The sequence below is a fragment of the Mustela erminea genome, chromosome 9 (assembly GCF_009829155.1).
Source record: "Mustela erminea isolate mMusErm1 chromosome 9, mMusErm1.Pri, whole genome shotgun sequence".
NCBI lineage: Eukaryota > Metazoa > Chordata > Mammalia > Carnivora > Mustelidae > Mustela > Mustela erminea.
Window position 1 is genome coordinate 106,104,735 of NC_045622.1, and position 18,861 is coordinate 106,123,595.

At 55.1% G+C, this 18,861-nt stretch overlaps 1 protein-coding gene across 1 annotated transcript; it reads left to right on the forward strand.

The window, feature by feature from the left end:
• Window positions 1-280: 280 nt before the first annotated feature.
• NAA40 (N-alpha-acetyltransferase 40, NatD catalytic subunit) lies at window positions 281-15,788 on the forward strand. Its single transcript, XM_032358245.1, has 8 exons — window positions 281-545; window positions 6,265-6,360; window positions 8,298-8,350; window positions 11,729-11,824; window positions 11,904-12,062; window positions 12,235-12,318; window positions 12,776-12,853; window positions 13,135-15,788. The coding sequence occupies exons 1-8, from the start codon at window positions 540-542 to the stop codon at window positions 13,274-13,276; spliced, it is 714 nt and encodes a 237-aa protein (XP_032214136.1). The 5' UTR covers window positions 281-539; the 3' UTR covers window positions 13,277-15,788.
• The last annotated feature ends 3,073 nt before the right edge of the window (window positions 15,789-18,861 follow it).

Sequence of the window (18,861 nt, forward strand, 5' to 3'; positions counted from 1 at the left end):
GTGGGAACGTTTCCAAAGAGCTCCCCCGGTGCCCGAGGGTTTGCAGGAGGGGCTGGGGCGTCCGAGGTCAGGACGCGTTTGGTCCTGTGCGAGGGTGGCAGCTTCGCTGGCGGCCGGCCCGCCGCGGAGGGGAGGAGCGCAGGGGTTAGCGCTGCCACACACCCAGCCGCCTGCCCGCGCGCTTCTACCGGCCAGGCGCGGCCGTTGCCATAGCTACAGACACAGCGGGAGACGAGGGGGCGGGCCCGGGCACTACGTCATTCCTAGCGCGACGCTGCTCCGCGCCTCCCGCCTCTTTCGGGTGCGAGACCCTCGGCCCGCCTCCCCGGCTCTCCACCTGCGCGCTTCCCCCGCTCGCGCCCTCCCCCGCTCTGCGCCGGCGCGGTGCCCGCCAGGGCGCGCAGGAGAGCCCGCGAGGCGCATGCGCGGTGCGGGGCCCGCCGCCGCTCTGGTGTCGCCGCCGCCGTCGCTGCCGTTGCCGCCTCCCTACCGGCAAGTGTGGGAAGGAGGAGCTGAGGGCCGCCGCCGCCGCTGCCGCCATGGGGGTGAGTGAGGCAGGGAGAAGAGACGCGAGGGCCGGCAGCGCTCCCCGTTCCGTTCGTCCCCCTGAGCCCCCATTGTTCCTTGAACCCCCTCTCACGTGACCCCGACCCCCTCCGGCCTCACGTGACCCCCAACCCCCACATGACCCGACTCCCACATTCTTAGCATCCCCACACTCGGCGCAGCCTGGGGATCCCTTGGGGAGCCCCTTTCTCCGGGCCCCACCCCCTTGGGTGTCCCCCGTCCCTCGCGTCGCGCCCCCCCAACCTTTCTGACTGACCTGTTATCTTCTTGACCACCCCCTAACCCTCGGGGCCGACCCTGGGGTACCCCTCGCCCCCAGGGGTCACCCATCACTTGGCTGTCACCGGCTTCGCGTCTTCCCACCTCCTAGGCCGCCCCCTGGCTTGCAAGGAACTGAGGCCCAGAGAAGAGGCACCCAGCCAAGGTCACACAGACAGTGAGCAGGGACCAGACCCTGCCTCGGGCCTCCCCAGCCCTCAGCCACTGGCTGTTGCTTCCCGCTACCGGGATACTCGGTGAAGCGGGGTCCCCTACACCCTTTGCAAACCTCTCCACCAGGATCCTCCTGCTCCTGAAACGCCCTCTTCCCCTCCAACGGAGGCCTGCTCTCTCGGCCTCCCAGACGTAACAGAGTGGTTTTGATTATTACTTGGGTCGTTAGTACTCTTCAGTGCTGGAGGTGGCTTTGCAGGGGGAAGCTGTGCAGAAGGTGAGCAGGGAGGGAATTGATGGGGGGTGGGGAGGGGCACTGAGGGCTCCAGACCCAGAAGAATAGCGACCACCTGTTCTGTGGCAGCCTGGAGGTGCGCCCTTCTCTGGCATGTGTCGATAGAGGGCTGGGCAGAAATTGTTCAAATACTTCTGCGAACTCACCTTCCTAAGTTCCAGTTAGAGTAGTATCAGTCACTCTCCTGCGAAGGGAACCGGTGCTCCCTGGTACTGTATAGTTTTTACCTGGAATTTTTACCACCTTTAAGGAGTCCTGACTTGGGACCCAGAGATGCCTCGGTTCCAGCCCCATCTTCCTGGCTAGCAGCGTGATACTGTGCCTGTGACGTGGCCTTTCTGAATTTGAATTTCCTCCTCTATGTAAAGTGGGTGATGATACCCGCCCCCCTCAGAGAGTAGAGGATTAAATGAGATAGTGGATGCGTGAAATTGTGGCTGTTGTTTCTGCTTGTATTCTCAACCTTGATTGGAGTTATCTAAAATAGATCTGTGCTATTTTTAACCCGTTACTTTGTCCCTACTGTTGTTAACCTAGATTTTCTCTCCAGTGATAATTGAACAAGTCAACTTGTTAGGCCAAAACGGTAGTTCCAATCCATGTCCAAGCACTTTAGGTAATCCATGTCGTCTTGTTTCAGCAAGGAATTTGGGGTACAGTGTACTTCATGTGTAGAAAATCAAGGTGTATTTAACCCAGGTTTTGGTGAAAGGTCCCAAAGCCCAGCTCTTGTTGAAATGAGGTAAAAATATGTGTCCCTCGGATCACTCGGTGTCTACCCAGCAAAGCTGCTGCAGACGGGGCAGCAGACAAGAAGCAGAACATGCCATTTTGGTTCAGCACTTCCTTTGTTGGTTGAGTTGAAAGAGCAAGACTCAGCGATGCTGCGACCCTTGCTTCCTTTCCTCCTGTTCCTCATACTCCACAGATGTGTTTCTCAGAACGGCCCCTGCCTAGTCTCTTCTGGCGTAAAACTCACTGCAAAAAAAGAGGGACTTGAATCTTCCTCCCTGGAACAGTGCTGGAACCCTGTCATTATCCGCCTTCCTCCTGGGTGGGGGCAGCGACTCCCCACCTCTGTTGTCAGGAAGGTCAGTGTTTGTGGCAGGTGCCATCGACGGGGAGGGCCCTGCTCTACTAGACAGCCGACCTCAGGCTAAGAGAAAGTAGCCTCAGCTGGATCACCCTTCTCTTCAAAGTTCCTTCACCCTTGCTGCCATAGACATGTTGTCTTTTAGGAATTGGAATGTAGATCTCTGGCTCCCTTCCCAAAAAAGGAGGGTTGTTTTTTTTTTTTCTTCTTCTGGATCCTGGATACTTTGCGGGGTGAAGGCTTGACACTGAAATCTAAGAGATGCCAAATATCTTGCCTGAAAGGTGCCTCCTGTCCCCATCTGTGCGCGTTTTGGTTTTGAGTTTCTCTGTGAGACCTGGCAGTCCTGACTGCATGTGGAGATACTGCTTCGAGAGAGCTCGCAGGGGGAGGGTTTTCCCAGCTGCAGGTGAAAAACACCTGCGTCACACTTTAGAATGCATGCTGCACACGTGCAGTTGATGTCGTGGAAGAAGCTTGGATGTTAGGGTTCGGACCTGGATTTGAATGTTGGTTGAGCCATTCGACAGGTATGGACTTAGTACCTGCTGTTTGCTGAGCACTGAGTGGGTGTGCATTGGCTAATGAAGCCGGTGTGACCTCTGGCTCGTGGAGTGTTACCGTCTGGTGTGAGTGGAGGGAGAAAGTGGCATGGAGAGACCTCTCTGAGAATTCTTTTCACTGGCTCTGTGACCCTGACTCCTTTGACCTCTCTGTGCCTCAGTTCTCTCATCAAAGAAGTGGGCACACATAGCTTGTTACTGTAGAGGCTAAAATAACACCTGTTTATTAAAGCATTAGCAGAGTATGTGATGTTAGTGGGTCCTCCTAACCAGAAGTCCTTATTTTTTATATCTAGTACATTGTATCATTTTGTCCTCATAGCAGTCCTGTGAGCTAAAGGCATTGTTAGCCCCTTTTACTGATACGGAGATGGAGATCCAGAGAAACTAAGTGACTTGCTGAAAAGAGATTAAGTAACTTGCCCAAAATCACACAGCTTCTAAGTGGAGGAGCTGAGAATCAAATCCAAGTCTCTTGACTCAAAAATCCCACACTCTTTTTATTATATAGAGCTCCCTTGGGAAAGACACTTAACCACAATGAGCTTTACTGTTCACTATGCTTATTTCCCATTTTAATTAGGAGAATTTTCCTGTGTCCCCGCAGGATAGCTTTACCTACATGAGGCAGGCCAAAGCTAATTGGAACAGCAGGAGACCACTTTTCCTAGTGTGTGCTAGGTTTGAGGGAGAGCCCCTGCCTGTCTGCCCTGGGCTGCTACGGCCTGCCACATACACCGTGCGCGGGCAGCTAGGCACGTAGGGGTCTCTCTCATCATCTGCCATCTCGGGCCATGGCAGCCCTGAGCCTCACACTGAGGATTGTCTGGCTGGCCTGTTCCCTTGCATGAATGAGCCCATAAATCTCCTGGAGGCCTGGGGGCGGCCCTCCTGCTGCTTGTGCTTAGGAATTACTTACTGCTTGTGCTTAGAAATGAGATGCTGTGGAGCGAACCCACGTTTCAGTGCTTTCTGGGTCCCGGGAGTCACACTTGCCTTCCAGCACCTTTGATCTTTCAGCTCTGTGTTGTGTGGAGAGAGAACTAGGGCGCAGGGTGGAGGAGGGGGTTTGCCTCTACCCTAAGGTGACTTCTGACCTGTCCTTTCAGGGAGTCGGTGAGTCCAGCATCCGTGTCCCCATTTTTCCGGAGACAGACTTGCTTTCCCAGGTCATGCGGGGGCAGCAGGAGGAGCATTGGCCCGGCCGGAGTGATGCCAGGGCTCATGTTCTTTCCTGGAGGCCGGCTGTCTCGGGTTTCCGTTCCCCTCCCTCGGCGCGGAGGTAGGGCCGGGGCAGCACCGAGCTGGCAGGGTGCGTCCGCCGTCGCCGAACCGGAAGGGTGATGAGAAGTGAATTGCCCAGCGGCTGCCTTAACAGCCGCGGAGGTCTGGACTGCATCTGGGCGAGACTGAGAGGAAAGGTCTGTTGACATTGATGTTGGCCTTCCCACTGGAGACAGCGGGGCTGGTGGAACAAACACTAGATCCGGGGCCCAACCCCTGGGAGTAAGTCCCCCTCTCCCATTTGTTCTTGGGGGAACACTGTGCCTTTGAGCCTCAGTTTTCTCATGTGGGAATGGAGGTGCTGGTTGTTGCCCTGAGAACCGAAGCAGACGTGTGCGGAAGTACTCTGCAAGCTGAGCGCCTTTCATGATGTTGTTTTGAAATTCAAACCCCCAGCGGAAAAAATGGGTGCTCTAAAGCCTGTGTGTGGTCAAAGAGGCCTGGTTCTGTCCCCTCCAGTCCTGCTCTTCTGTCTGCTCCCTGCTTGAGGGCATAGGGGATGGGAGCCCGGGGCTCAGCAGCATACAGTAGCTGGTGTAGGACGAATGGACACCTAGAAGAGCAGTCCCTGTGAGTTCTTTGTGTCTGGACTCTCGCCTCCTGGTCCCTGGAAATAACAGACAGTGTCATTCCCAGAGAGCTGAGGGTAGAATTTATCCCGAGAAACTTTTCCAGCATCTGGCTTTTCGATTGAGTCCCCCTTGGCCGGTGCCAGCGTCAGGGCTCAGGTGCATTTGGAAGGAGTACAGCCTCTCTCTGATGAGCTCAGGAAACAGAGGTGGAGTCAGAAGAGGCAGTGAAGTGGGTCAAAAAGCAAAGCCATCCCACCAGTGCCTTCGGGTGCCTTTGGAATTTGGGCCAGGGGGTGAGCAACTCTGGGGGCATGTGCTGCCCTGGTCTTCCTAGGGAGCGAGAATGAGAGAACTCTCCTTGGTTGTGTGAGATGCCGGAGTAAGTCTCACCAGCCTCCTACCTCAAGGGAGGTTTTATGAGCCTCATGCACCTCCTGCAGACGGGGAAGCAGACACAGAGGAGGACTGGTTGGGGCCCGAACACCACTCTGCAGAGCAGGAGTAAGGTCTGGGTAAGGTCTGTCAGATTCCAGAGCATGGGCTCTTTCTCCTGTGTTACTAGCTTTTTACAGGAGGGTGACAGGATCCGTGTAGGCCTGAGAGACCCCCCATGGGAGCCATAAAATAGGATTTGCTCTATATGTGGTTAAGGGTGGTTTGCCATTGGAGCCCCTGTGCAAGGACATGCTCCCTTTGCCCCCCACCCCCACGCTCCCCGCTGCCTGTGTGCCCTGCACCATGGCCTTGCGGACCATGTGTCAGCATGGCCTCTTTCCGCAGGTGAACCCCTTGAGGTCCCCTGTCTGCCCTTGTCGATACTGGGTGTGCAGGGTGCCTGCCACTTAGGGCCCTTGGCCGAACAGTGCTTCTGGGGAACAGTTCTGTCTCCTTAAGCCAGAGTGCTCTGGTATCAGCTTAAAAAGGGGACCCAACACCCCGAGGGGCTCCCCCAGACCGGCTCTCTGTCTTCTGAAGCTGGAAGACACTGGGAAGGCTGTGAATAAACCTGTCCTTAGGAACAGCTGTCAGCGGCTACCTCAGATGGCATCTCCTCCTTGAAACCTGCCCTGAATGTGTCTAAAATTAGTTGTTCCTTCCTTAGGAGCGAGTGGATGAGTGCATATTTATTAGGCACCTGCTGGGGACCAGGCCCTACTGCGGGCATTGTCATGTGCTCTCACTGGGTCCTCACGGTGACCCTGCTTCCCTGCTTCCCGAGGGTCAGTGCCCTTTCTGACAAGGAAGCTGAGAAGTCTGGTGATGCTCCCGAGCTCTCACGACTAGAAAACACGTGCGGCTTCCCCATCCCAGCAAGTGTGCAGCAGCCAGGGTTGGCAGTTCCTGCCACTGAGGACAGGCCTGTGGGCTTGGGGCCTGACTCTAAGGTTCCTCAAAGGGAAAGGAGAGTATTTGGTTGGCCACAGCCCTTCCAACCAACTTTGCTTTTCCCTGTTGCAGAGGAAGTCAAGCAAAGCGAAGGAGAAGAAGCAGAAGCGGTTGGAGGAACGAGCAGCCATGGATGCTGTCTGTGCCAAAGTGGACGCCGCCAACAGGGTGACTCCCCTGCTTCCCAAGTCCCTTCCTCCTAGAACTTGAGCTTGGTTTTTCATTTGACTTCTTTTGGCGCCACCCTGTGGCAGAATTTTGTTACTGGCCGACTGAGGAAAATGAGCCCAGCCTGAGAGTTGCGGGGAGGGCCAAGGATTGGCCTAGGTGTGCAGGGAAAGGGGAATTCAGATGAAGTGGCTGGGTGGAGTATGGAGCGTGGGGTTCTCCATCTCAGGGTCTTGAGTTCCGGCCCCACCCTGGGAGGGCAGCCTACTTAAAAAAAGAAAAAAACCAACGAAGTGGCTGCTTCTATCTGTGGATCTCCTTCCATAGCAGTGGAAGAGGGTCTGGAGAAAAAAAACATTTTTTTTTAAAGATCTTATTTATTTATTTGACAGAGCGAGATATCACAAGTAGGCAGAGAGGCAGGCAGGGGGGGCGGGAAGCAGGCTCCCTGCTGAGCTGAGAAAATTTTGTTAGGATTTTGCATTTTGGAGAGGAAACGTCCCTGGTAACATATGGTATAGTTTTCTCATTCATTCCTTCAGACATTTATTGACTATGAAGTACAAAGGACTGTGCTGGCACCGGGGGCAGGGGCAGCAGCCTGGTTCAGGGGCCAGAGTCCAGGAGCAGGAGTGGTGAAGTGGCCCACCCAGGCGGCCCCGCTGAGAGCAGGCTTGGCTTTCAAACAGGACTGAAGAGGCTCTGGCCATCCTTCCTGCTCCCATTCCATATCCTATTCCATTTTTGTTTCTCTCTTTTTTTATTTTTTAAAGATTTTATTTATTTGACAGAGAGCATAAGCAGGGGAAACAGCAGGCAGAAGGAGAGGGAGGGGCGCCTGGGTGGCTCAGTGGGTTAAGCCGCTGCCTTCGGCTCAGGTCATGATCTCAGGGTCCTGGGATCGAGTCCCGCATCGGGCTCTCTGCTCAGCAGGGAGCCTGCTTCCTCCTCTCTCTCTCTCTGCCTGTCTCTCTGCCTACTTGTAATCTCTCTCTAGCAAATAAATAAATAAAATCTAAAAAAAAAAAAAAAAAAAAAAAGAAGGAGAGGGAGAAGTAGACTCCCTGCTGAGCCGGGAGCCTGATGCGGGGCTTGATCCCTGAACCCCGGGATCGTGACCTGAGCCGAAGGCAGAGACTTTAACCTACTGAGCCACCCAGGTGCCTTTTTGTTATCTTTTTAGCCCACCCTGTAAACAGTCCACATTTATAAAGAGGTGGTTCAGGGACATGATTGTGCCATTTTGGGTTTTTGACACGGTGGGGTTAGTTGGGGGCAGTTGGGGGCTTCTTAGAAGTACGTAGGTAAGGGGCGTCTGGGCAGCTCAGTCAGGTAAGTGTCCAACTTTTGATCTTGGCTCAGGTCATGATCTCAGGGTCTCGAGACCCAGCCCTGTGCTGGGCTCTGCACTCAGCATGGAGTCTGAGATTCTCTCCTCCTCTGCCCCTCCCCCTGAGCCTGCACACGTGCACAGCCTTCTGAAAATAAATAAGTAAAATCTGAAAAAAAAAAAAAAAAAGTTTAAGAAAAAAGAAAAAGAAAGTATGCAGGCAGATGGGGCACCGGGTTGGTTCAGTTGGTAGAGCAGGCAACTCCTGATCTAGAATCACGAGGTCCTAGCCCCACAGAAAGGAAGTTTGCAGGTGGATCACGTGCCGTCCGGTTTGGGGGTCATGTGACCTACAGGCCAGTGTTCGTGTTAGGCTAGCAGAGTCTCTCCTTACCTTGTGAAATGAAGCTGACTTAACTGTCTTGGGCCTCCTTACTAGACCCTGCCTGCGTGTGCTTTCAGAGCCGAGGCAGGCGAGCGCTGTCTGGCGGCTGCTCCTGGGTCGAGGGCCAGGCCCCCCAGTGTGGCTCTGCACAGTGTCTCACCGCAGGGAGAGCCTGTGACTGCACCGCGCACGTTTGTGCTACTCTTTTCTTTCCCTCCGCAGCTTGGAGACCCTCTAGAGGCTTTCCCAGTGTTCAAGAAATACGATCGAAATGGGTAAGTGTTTAGCACTCCTAATTGTTGTCTCCTTGAGTGTCTGAAGGAATTCACTTTCCCGGAGTGTGCTTCCTCCGACCCACATTTTCTCATTTTTTGTTACAAAAAAGGAGAAGCTGTGTTGAGTGTCTTGATACAAAAGCATTAGGTGACAGAGAAATCTGTAAATGAACAAAGATTGCATCATCTTAGACTGATGTTTCCTTAGGATTTGATATTCTCTCCGGGTGTAGAATCATAGAGCTGACTGCCTTCAGCTCAGGTCATGATCCCAGGGTCTTGGGATCAAGCCCCACATCGGACTCTCTGCTCAGCAGGGAGCCTGCTTCCTCATTCCTCATCTCTCTCTGCCTGCCTCTCTGCCTACTTGTGATCTCTGTCAAATAAATAAAATCTTAAAAAAATAATAATAATAATCATAGAGCTGAAACAAACTGGAAAACTCGTCTAGGGGACACCTGGGTGGCTCAGTTGGTTAAGCGGCTCTCTTCCGCTCCGGTTATGGTCCCAGGGTCCTGGGATCGAGCCCGGCTCAGCAGGAAGGCTGCTTCTCCCTCTCCCACCACCCCCTGCTTGTGTTCCCTCTCTTGCTGTGTCTCTCTGTCAAATAAATAAATAAAATCTTAAAAAAAAAAAAAAGAATTAAAATCATCTAGGCTGACTTCCTCCTTTTGTGCAGAGGGGAACCAAGGCTCAGAGAAGCTGAATAAGATTCCTAAGCCACGTAGTTTCTCCCTGGCTGCTGAGGGGGCTTTTAATTCCCAATCTAGGGCTCTTTCTGGGAGTGTATGGTGTAAGTGTTAAAAGCCACTTACTGGGGCACCTGGAGGACTCATTGGTTAAGCATTTCAGGTCATGATCCCAGGGTCCTGGGATTGAGCCCCACTTCGGTCTCCCTGCTTGATGGGAAGCCTGTTTTTCCCTCTCCCATTCTCTCTGCTTGTGTTCCCTCTCTCACTGTCTCTCTCTCTAATAAATAAATAAAACATATATATATATATATACATATATATATATATATATATGTATATATATTTAAAGCCACTTAACTGGCTGTATGACCCTTGACCCTGGACTTAACCTCTCTGTGCCTCCATTTTCTAATCAGCAGTGGGTCTGATAATAGATGGTTTGGGGAGGATTAGGTATGAAGTGCCTCGTACCTGGAGCTTACCAAAACCTAGGTCAGTGTTATCACTACTATTACTGCTCCTAATCCAGTTTCCTGCCGTAGGATCTGGGTTAAAGCCCCCTTCCCCTTTCTGTCCTTCTGGTTTATAAAATAGGAAGCATAATCTGTCTTATCAGAGCCGCTCTTGGCTTAGGGAAAAATGGGTTATGGTTTTAGAGAATCACAGCTATGGGTTTGAAATAAAACTGTTCTTCTGATTAATTGTATTCAGGCAAGCCACACTCCAGACAGCCCCATTTTTTGGTCTGTTGAACGGAGTGATGAAGCCAGACTTGAAAGGTTGTTTTAAGGAGGAAAGAGGATTATGTCCAGTTCTGTAAGTAGCAGCTGGTTTGAGTGTTTCAGTGAACAAGACAGATAGATGTAAATATATGAACTATGAAATGATCACTTTACTTATTTTTTTAAAAAGATTTTATTTATTTGACAGACAGAGATCACAAGTAGGCAGAGAGGCAGAGAGAGAGGAGGAAGCAGGCTCCCTGCTGAGCAGAGAGCCCGATGTGGGGCTCGATCCCAAGACCCTGGGATCATGACTCGAGCCGAAGGCAGAGGCTTTAACCCACTGAGTGCCCCATCACTTTATTTTTTTAACCCAGGCACCCCATCACTTTGTTTTTTAAAAAGATTTTTGTTTATTTATATGACAGAGAGAGACACAGCGAGAGAGGGAACACAAGCAGGGGGAGTGGGCGAGGGAGAAGCAGGCTTCCCGCTGAGCAAGGAGCCTGATGTGGGACTCTATCCCAGGACCCTGTGATCATGACCTGAGCCAAAGGCAGACACTTAACGACTAAGCCACCAGGCGCCCCATGAAATGAATACTTTGGTAGGCGATCCCATATCTGCTTTTCGCAGCTTTGTCTGATTTTCGTAGTACCACGTTAACGTGTCCTTCCTGTGATCAGACGTAGTACAGTTCCTCCAGTAGCCTCGCCTTTCAGTGTCTGGGAAGTCCTCTGGCACAGTTTAGAGAACCCTTACTGTGATGTCTTCTGTGTTCCATATTCCACATTCCTATTGACTTTCAGAAATACTGGAACAGTTTTGAAGCACGCATTGCCAGCTAACTCTGGGCTCCTTTGGTGCCTGGAATTTTGTGTGATTTGTGTGGCTGTGATCCTGCTTTAATGTACTTAAAGAACTAAAGTGAAAGAGAGAGAGAGAGAACTCAGATTAGTGGAGAATTCCTACCTCTAGACCAACCTTTGGAAAATAGACGGCTGAGCCAGAGGGCACGCCGCGTTGGGGTGTTTCTGACTATGCCATGGCCAGCACTTAGAAAGAAAGGAAGACTCTTCAGAGCCAAGATGTTCCAAATTTACAAGACTGCGCGCATGTGCAGCTCATATGGCGGGCCAGACAGCAGAGGCGACAGTCATTTCAAATGGAGACGTTCCCTGAGGGGTCGTGTCAAGGGCCATTGGAAGGGCCTGATCTGGGACCTCTTTAAGGACTTCGTGTTACTGACTTTGGTCCTGTCAGAATGTGGCACTGCCTGGAGATTGGGGTTCCATGGTTCGGCCACGGAGCTGAACTGTGCTTTACTAATGTTTCTTTTGGAGTAAATAAATGATGAGACCTTAATGTCTACGGCATTTGTGAGTGTAAGAAAACCTCATGGTGTTGGACCCTGCTCCACCTGGGTTGGTCAGCCGAGAATACCTGCTGTGTCCTCAGAGGAAATGGCAGGCAGGACCCCTCCGGGGGGCTAGGGACCATGGTCTTCTCAAAAGGCCTGAGGTGACCCAGCCACTTTCAAGGTGCTGTGGCTGCCCAGTGAGGAGTCAGTTCAGAGACTAAACACCCACGGGCAGGAACTGAAGGATCCGAGAAGACTTCAGGATTCATGGCGAAGCGCGGCAGAGGCTGGAGAGAGCAAAGCGGTAGCAGAGAGGGATTGAAGTTTACAGAGTGCAGACACCGCTGAGGGCCTCGCAGGGCAGGCAGGAAATGGGACTGTGGTCAGGGCCGTGGGCCGGCCATGGGTTGTCAGTCTCAGCCCGAAAAGGCTTCGTTCCTTCAGCGGCACCTTCTCTAGTCACGACCGGGAAGGCAGGGCGCAAGCTCGGCTTCTCTCTGTGGGTGAGCCGAGACCAGGCCCGCTGCGCTGGGAGGCCGTCTGGGCAGCGGGCCGCCCTCAGGCCTGCCACCGGCTCCACTCGCCACCCTTCCGTCTTCTTCAGGTTAAACGTCTCCATCGAGTGTAAGCGAGTGTCTGGACTGGAGCCGGCCACCGTGGCCTGGGCCTTCGACCTGACCAAGACCAACATGCAGACCATGTAAGTGCGCCCTGACGGGAGGGGGGCCTCGCTCCTCCCCTTCCGGCCCGCCCCGCCCTGACTGCCCCGTGTGTCCCAGGTATGAGCAGAGCGAGTGGGGCTGGAAGGACCGGGAGAAACGCGAGGAAATGACGGATGACCGAGCCTGGTACCTCATTGCTTGGGAAAGCAGTTCGGTCCCTGTTGCCTTTTCTCACTTCCGGTTTGACGTGGAGTGCGGGGATGAAGTCCTGTACTGGTAGGAGCCCCAGCCTGCGGTCGGCCTTGGGGAGGACGTACTGGCGCTGGTCTGGGCACTCAGCCGCGTGGCGGGGTCCGCTGCGCCGGTCCGGGTCTGCGGGCTGCCGGGGCCCCAGGTCCTCTGATGGGCCCTGCCTCCCCGGGCTCACTTGGCTGCTTTCTCCACCCAGCTACGAAGTGCAGTTGGAAAGCAAGGTGCGGCGGAAAGGCCTGGGGAAGTTCCTCATCCAGATCCTGCAGCTCATGGCCAACAGGTAAGGGCGCCCCGTGTGTCGCTGTGTTGGAACGGTCTTCTGAGCCATCCACACTGTTCTCTGAGCCTCGGTGGAGGACAAGGCTCATAGGAATGTTTCAGAAGAGAGGCATCTAGAACCCTCTCAGTAAAGCTGCTCTCCTCCCTGCTGGGATTCCCGGTTTTGTACGCGTGGCTCCAAGCAGCAGGTGCTTCTGAGCGCCTCCTGTGCCTGAAAAGTGGGGTGCAGAGAGAACGTGGCGAGGAAGCCAGTTCAGTGGGGGCCCGATGCCTGCGCGGTCTGATCAGCCCCGGAACAGAAGCAGCGGGTGCTGTGAGCGCCCAGCACGGAGGCTAGATTGGGGCTCAGGGGCGCGCTTCTCAGGAGCAAATGGGAGACAGCAGGCAGAGACAGAAAGAGGAGGCATGAGTTAGCCTGTGTTTCTCTTTCTGGAAGGTGTTCTCTGCTTTCTTCTCAGCACACAGATGAAGAAAGTGATGTTAACTGTATTTAAGCACAATCATGGCGCCTACCAGTTCTTCCGAGAAGCGCTGCAGTAAGGAGCTGGGCCGGGGTGTGGGGCCTTCTGGGTGGTGGGGGGTGCCTGCCCCGGGGGCTTTCTCCTGGTCCTGGCGCTCATTCATCCTGAGGGCTGAGCTCCTGGTCCAGTGGTCCTTGGGAGTGGCCTTGGGGTTGGGGGGATGGTGCGGGCATGCCCGGGGGCTGCGCCCTCACTCCTAGGGGTCTCGTGAGTGTGGCTGGTAGAAAAGTTTTTGGGCTGGGAAGGAAGGCCGTCCACTACCTGCAGCCAAGCCTCTCCTCCTGCCTGCCTTGCAGATTCGAGATTGATGACTCTTCCCCCAGCATGTCTGGTTGCTGTGGAGAGGACTGCTCCTACGAGATCCTGAGCCGGAGGACCAAGTTTGGGGACAGCCAGCACTCCCATGCGGGCGGGCACTGTGGCGGCTGCTGCCACTGAGCTCCCAAGCTAGAATGCTCTCTCCAAGGCCTGTCCTCTCCCTGGGCTCACGTTACTGGCCAGGTGCCCTCAGAGCTGTGGCCTCCTCAGCCCTGCGCGTGCCCGGCTGCAGCCCGAGCGCACAGAACCCTGGGGTGGAGCGGCCTGAGCCGCCCGCCCTCCGCCCTCCTGGAAGGACAGTGTGCGCTGAAGGAGCAGAGAGGAGACGGGCTGAGGGACGGGCTGGCGGAGGCCGGGCACGACGCGGACCCTCGCGCAGCGGCTGCCTTCTCGCTCGGCCCTTGTGCCCTCGAGCACGAGGTGCCCCAGCTGCTCTGCAGGTGGATTCCGGACAGACCCTCCCCTCCCCCCGCCACACACACACTTGGACAAATGGGCTGTTTTATACCTATCTTTAGAAAAGTCCTGGAGCCCCAGGTCGGGGTCTGGCTGGTCCCCAACGAGGACTGGACTGGATGCAGGCTCTGGACGTCGAGACCGGCTTCGGAGGGAGTCCGGTTTTGTAGCCGAGTGCTCTGATGGAGATCATGGGAAGGTCTCCTGTGCCACGACACTGGGAGGCCAGGGAGCTCTTTGTAGCTGTGCTTCTGTGGACCGACACTTAGTGTGGAGGCATCCCAGGGGACCGGCCCGATAGGAGAAAGGTTCCATCCACCTCTGCCTCGTCGTCGATGGGAGGACCAGGAACAAGGTGTGGCTGGGGGCCGGGGGGTTCCCCCCGAGGAAGAGAGTTGCTTCTCTGGGCTTCCGGACTTGGCTGCATTCTAGCCGAACCTCTTGATCTGGCAGTGACTTGAGCTGTCCCGTCACAGAAACAAGCCAGAGGTCCTGCCAGTTCCTCTCTGTCGCCCCCCTACCACTTGTCCTCCCCTGACTCACCTCACCCAGTACCTCTGTTCTTACTCTCAAGGGGAAGAATTACTTTAGGGAGCCCTTCATCTTTCCCTCGGGTTCCCAGCCTCTTCAGTGCTGTTGCCTCTCATATCTTGGTGCTGATCGCTCTCTGAGGGGGGCACAGCCCTCCCTTTGCAGAGAGCCCCCAGCCAGCAGCAGGCCCCACTGCCTGCACTCCCCAGCCTTGCCCCTCGCTGCCTCAGTGAGGCCTGGTGCCACCGCCCTGGCCGGCAGCCCCCCCGGCTGCGGCAGGAATGCCTCTCGGTGGCCAGACCGCGCTGCTCTCCCCTCTCCAGTGTCCCCCTGTGGCCGCGGACTGGAGCGGGGGAGAAGGCCTTCCTCTTCTCTCCCGGGATGGGGAGACGGGGCGGTCAGGGCTTACACTTGCCCTGGTCTCGGGGCCTTGTGTCCCTTCCAGGGAAGAAAACGACCAAATCCTTATCCAGGAAAAAGTACCTGCCACCTCCCTTTGGACATCCTTGAGCCCTGCTTTAGGGAGTGTCTTAAAGGTTCTAGCCTTTGTGGAGTTGCGCTCTTGGAGGTCTGTCTGTTCCGACTTCAGAGTCTGCCCAGACCCCACACTCCGCCCTGACTCAGGTGGTCTCTGCTGGCAGGTCTCCCCAGAGCTGATCTTCCCCACTTTCCTGCTCGTGCAGGGGCCTGTGCGCTCAGCCTCCTCCGCCCAGCCCGGCCTTCCGCAGAGTGCTGTGCCTGTGTGATGCTGTTGACCCCGCAGGCAGCATGCGACAGGGCACTCCCTCAGAGAAGGCCTTGCAGCTTTCCACTGGAGTAAGCCCGTCTCTGCCCCTGCCTTCCGCCTCCCGGGGGATTCTGTTGGGGGAGGGGTGGGGGGCATTTTAAGTTGCCGGGAGGGCATTGGTGGGCTCCTTCCAAGAATCATGGAATGACAGAAGCATGTTTAGGAATTTTTTTTTTCCTTTGATCCCTGTCTGTTGACACAGAACAGATAAATATTTATTGTCTTAGATCATGGATTTCTGATACCTCCCACTCAAGGGGATCAAAAGGAACCCCACTGTAAATTCCTCATAAGGTGAGTTCAGTGTATGTTGCTTTCTCTGCACTCGTCGGACACCTGCCCGCAAGCCCACCGGCAGATGGAGGGCTCAGTGCCTCACCTGCTCCTGCAGCCTCTGCCGCCGGTTTCTGGGCGGCTCAGGGGCCCGCGTGGGGGCAGGAGACCAGCAGCTCCCTGTGTTTTGGTGTTGGGCCCGTTCACGTCTCAGACATCCATCTTTCTCCACTTCGCCAGGTCTTGGTTTTGAGAAACAGAGCAGGCCTTTTGTTCTCTGGCTGTTTTGTGTGTTTTGTTTGGGGCATGTTAAAATATTTTTTAAGATTTTTTTCTTTTTTTTTTTAGTTGTATTGACTCTATTTCAGGTTATTTTTGTTGATGTCAAATGTGTGTATGACATGTATATGGTTCTTTTTAACCCTTTCTGGGTTTGGTTTTTTTTTTTAGAGGAAATTGAAGATAAACTCCTTGATATATATATTTTTTTCTTTAGCAACTTCTTATCACTGGAATCAAAGGGAAAAGTGATCTCTTTTTGCATTGGTTGTATTTGTATGTCACAAATAAAAGACACTTTGTTCAGCTGCTGGGATCGTGTCCTAATACTGGGGTGCCATGGCCAGTGTGGTCTCAGGGGACACCCCGGGCCGTCACACTGTCCCATCGTTGGGCCGAAACCCTGGGAGGCACGAAGCTGTGAGGCCCCATGCCCCTTGCTGCGAAAGAAGCCTTGGCTTGAGGAACCTTGAGGGTGTCTGCGGCGAACGGTCAGAGGGGGGAATGTTTGTGCCACTTCCCACTGGCCCTGGGTGGGGGTCAGAAGTCTTAAAAGGGTTGCCTGCTTTGCATCTTGGACAGAGTCCCAAACCAGGCTTTGCAACATTTGACATCTTTGGCTAAATGTGTGTGCACTTGTGTGGGAGTTCACTAGATTGAGAGTGTTGGTGTTTCTTTCCTCCCTTTTACACTATCGGCTTACTCCGAATATTCCTCTTCTCTTAAAAAGATTCCAAAGCCCTCTTCCCTCCACTCACAAAAGAAAAAGGCTCAGAGGAAGGGTAACTGGTCAGGCCTGACAGGACAGGAAAGTTAGGAGCTGGGAGAGGCTCAGCCCCTGGCATGTGACAGACGGGGCCACGCAGCTTCTCCCGGGCAGACTCTTGCCAGTCCTTGGCCCTGGGTGAGCTGGGAGGAGAGGCAGGAAGTAAGCTAGGCCAGGGCTTCTGGGGTTCAGAAGCGCTTCCTGTGGACACTGGGGGGGCCAGCCTCCCCAGGCTTCTGCTTGGTGATCCTATCTGCTAGGAGTTGGGGGGAAGGAGGAGGCTGGGGGAGCCCCAGGCCATGGGTATTGTGCTCAGGCAGGGCCCTGATCTGGGGAAGGGGGAGCAGGGTTAACAACTGTTTGGTGGGTGTCCCTATGGGTGAGACCAGCCGTCCCCAAGTGTCCTTCCTCCTGGGGATGGCTTGTGCTATTGTCTTATCTTGGGAGCAGCAAGAGAGGCATCACAACCCTTAGGGAGAGAGCATTTCACCGGGCTAATCATACAACAGATTTCCCATGTGACAAAATTCTGTCCCCGCCATCCTCCCGCCCATGTTCTTTGTTCCTTGCAGGCTGCTTTAATCCCAGCCAGGAATTCCTCAGAATGACATCCGCTTGTCACAGCAAATGGGCAGGATTGGAAGAGTATGGGACCCCTCCTTGGTCCCTGCTGCCTGGGGTCTGTGCCCACCTCTTTGAGGGGCCTGGACCCCTCTTTGGTCTTCCAGTGATGGAGCCCTCCCTGCAGCTGCAACAGAAGCTGCTTCTCCAGTGGTACGGGGTGACACACCGGCGAGCTGACAGAGCAAAAGGCACCAACCCCACAGAAGTCTGCCCTTTCACTCAGGGCATGAGCTGGTCTGAAAAGGACTGTGTTTTGCCAGTGGAAGCAACCATGATTGCCCGGTGATTTCCGCTACCAGATTCTGAAGGTGTTGGTTCAACCGCCTTGATGTTCGTGGTGCGGGGGACTGTGATTTCCTGTGCCCAGTCCGCAGTGCCCCGGTATATGGTGGCGCCTGGGCAGGATGTGGTCCTCAAAGGGCTCTGTGGACGTCGGCGCCACACTTGCTGATGGAGTTCTAGGTCGCCTCGTGGATCCAGGCCCCTGTTGGTCTTAAGGCCCTGTCTTCCCTCTCAGGGCTTGGCCTAGAGAAACAAAGCTGGCCTGTTGAGAAGGCCAAGGTGGAGGAGACAGGCTTGTTGCAAAGGAGACCTGGAGGAGGGTGTTGGCGTGGGTGGGCAGTGCCTGTGGCCTGTAGTGATGACTCATCTGTCAGGCAGCTGTGTAGCTCTTCTCCAGAGCGGGGCAGGCAGCTGAAGCCCTCTGGTCCTCACCGTAGGGCTCCCTACCTCGGCTTTTCCTGGATGTCCTATGTGATCTCCCCATCAACTGGACGGGGAAGAAGGAGTGATGGGTTCAAGGAGAGGCAGGCTGTGCCAGAGCTCACCGGATGTCCCAGCTTCGGAACCTGCAGCCCGCTTAGTCCCCTCAGACTTAGTCCCCTCTGCACCCCATCACCCGCCCAGATTGGAGAGCAGCCCCTGAGCGAGCCCTCCCACAGCACATGTGCACACGTGGCTTTCCGTTTCCTGGAGGTGCCCGTGTGGAAGCAGAGATGAACCTGTAAACCTCCACTGGCTCTAGGAGTCCCTGCTGTGCGATCTTCATCCTATGAAGGTGAGCATTTGCCATGGGTCCGCAGGTCCTCAGGGCTATGCCGCCATGGGTCCGTGGGTCCATGGGTCCACGGGTGCCACTGGTCCTCAGGGCTACAGCCAGAGGCAGATGGCAGCAGCACACAGACTTGGCAAGAAAGGTCAAGGCCTCTTTTCCCTGGATCATCTTTTCCCTCTTGGCCTTGAGGTTGACTGAGTCCTCCATGAGCAGCGCAGGATGCTCCTTTAGGCGCAGGCCCACCAGCACATCCTGGGGAGATGGGGCTGGGAGTGGGAGGGGGGCTTGGGTGTGCTGGGGGGTGGTCCAGCCTGGCAACTCCACGGCTCCTCTGGTCCCAGGTACCCATCTATATCATGGAGCCGGGAGCAGCTTTGCGGACCTGCCGAGGTCCTCCCGGGAGGCCTGTGGGCTGTCAGCCGTGGCGAGTGGGCAGCCCCTGCCATGCCTGCGCCCCTGGGCTTCACCAAGCCTGAGTGCCTGTAGCATGGAGCCCGTGAGTGCCGTCACACATGGTTGCTGGCTGTGGGCTGTGTGCCGGAAGGGGTTAACCTCGGCTTGGCTCCTGGAGGGGGGGGGGCGGTGGCTGAAACTTTCCAACCAGCTGCCACCCCCTGGGGTGCTGGGCAGGACAGCTGCATTCCACTGGGGAGAGCAGCACCCCCTTGTTGCTCTACACCTCTCTCCCTCCCCAAGCCGCCTGGCAGCTGTGCCCCAGGAAGAGCAGATGCCCCTCCGGGCCTCTGCCTGCACCCACCCCGTGACTCCTTGCCCTGCCTGGACCAGTGCCAGCTTAGGTTTCCCTGTCAGCCTTCGCCTTCTCGTGATGACAGCACCTCCTGCCTCTTTCTCCCACTGGACTTTGCAGGAAAGCCCCCATTTTGCAGATAGGGGAACCCCTGGGAACCAGGAAGGGAAAGGGCCATTCTCTAGGT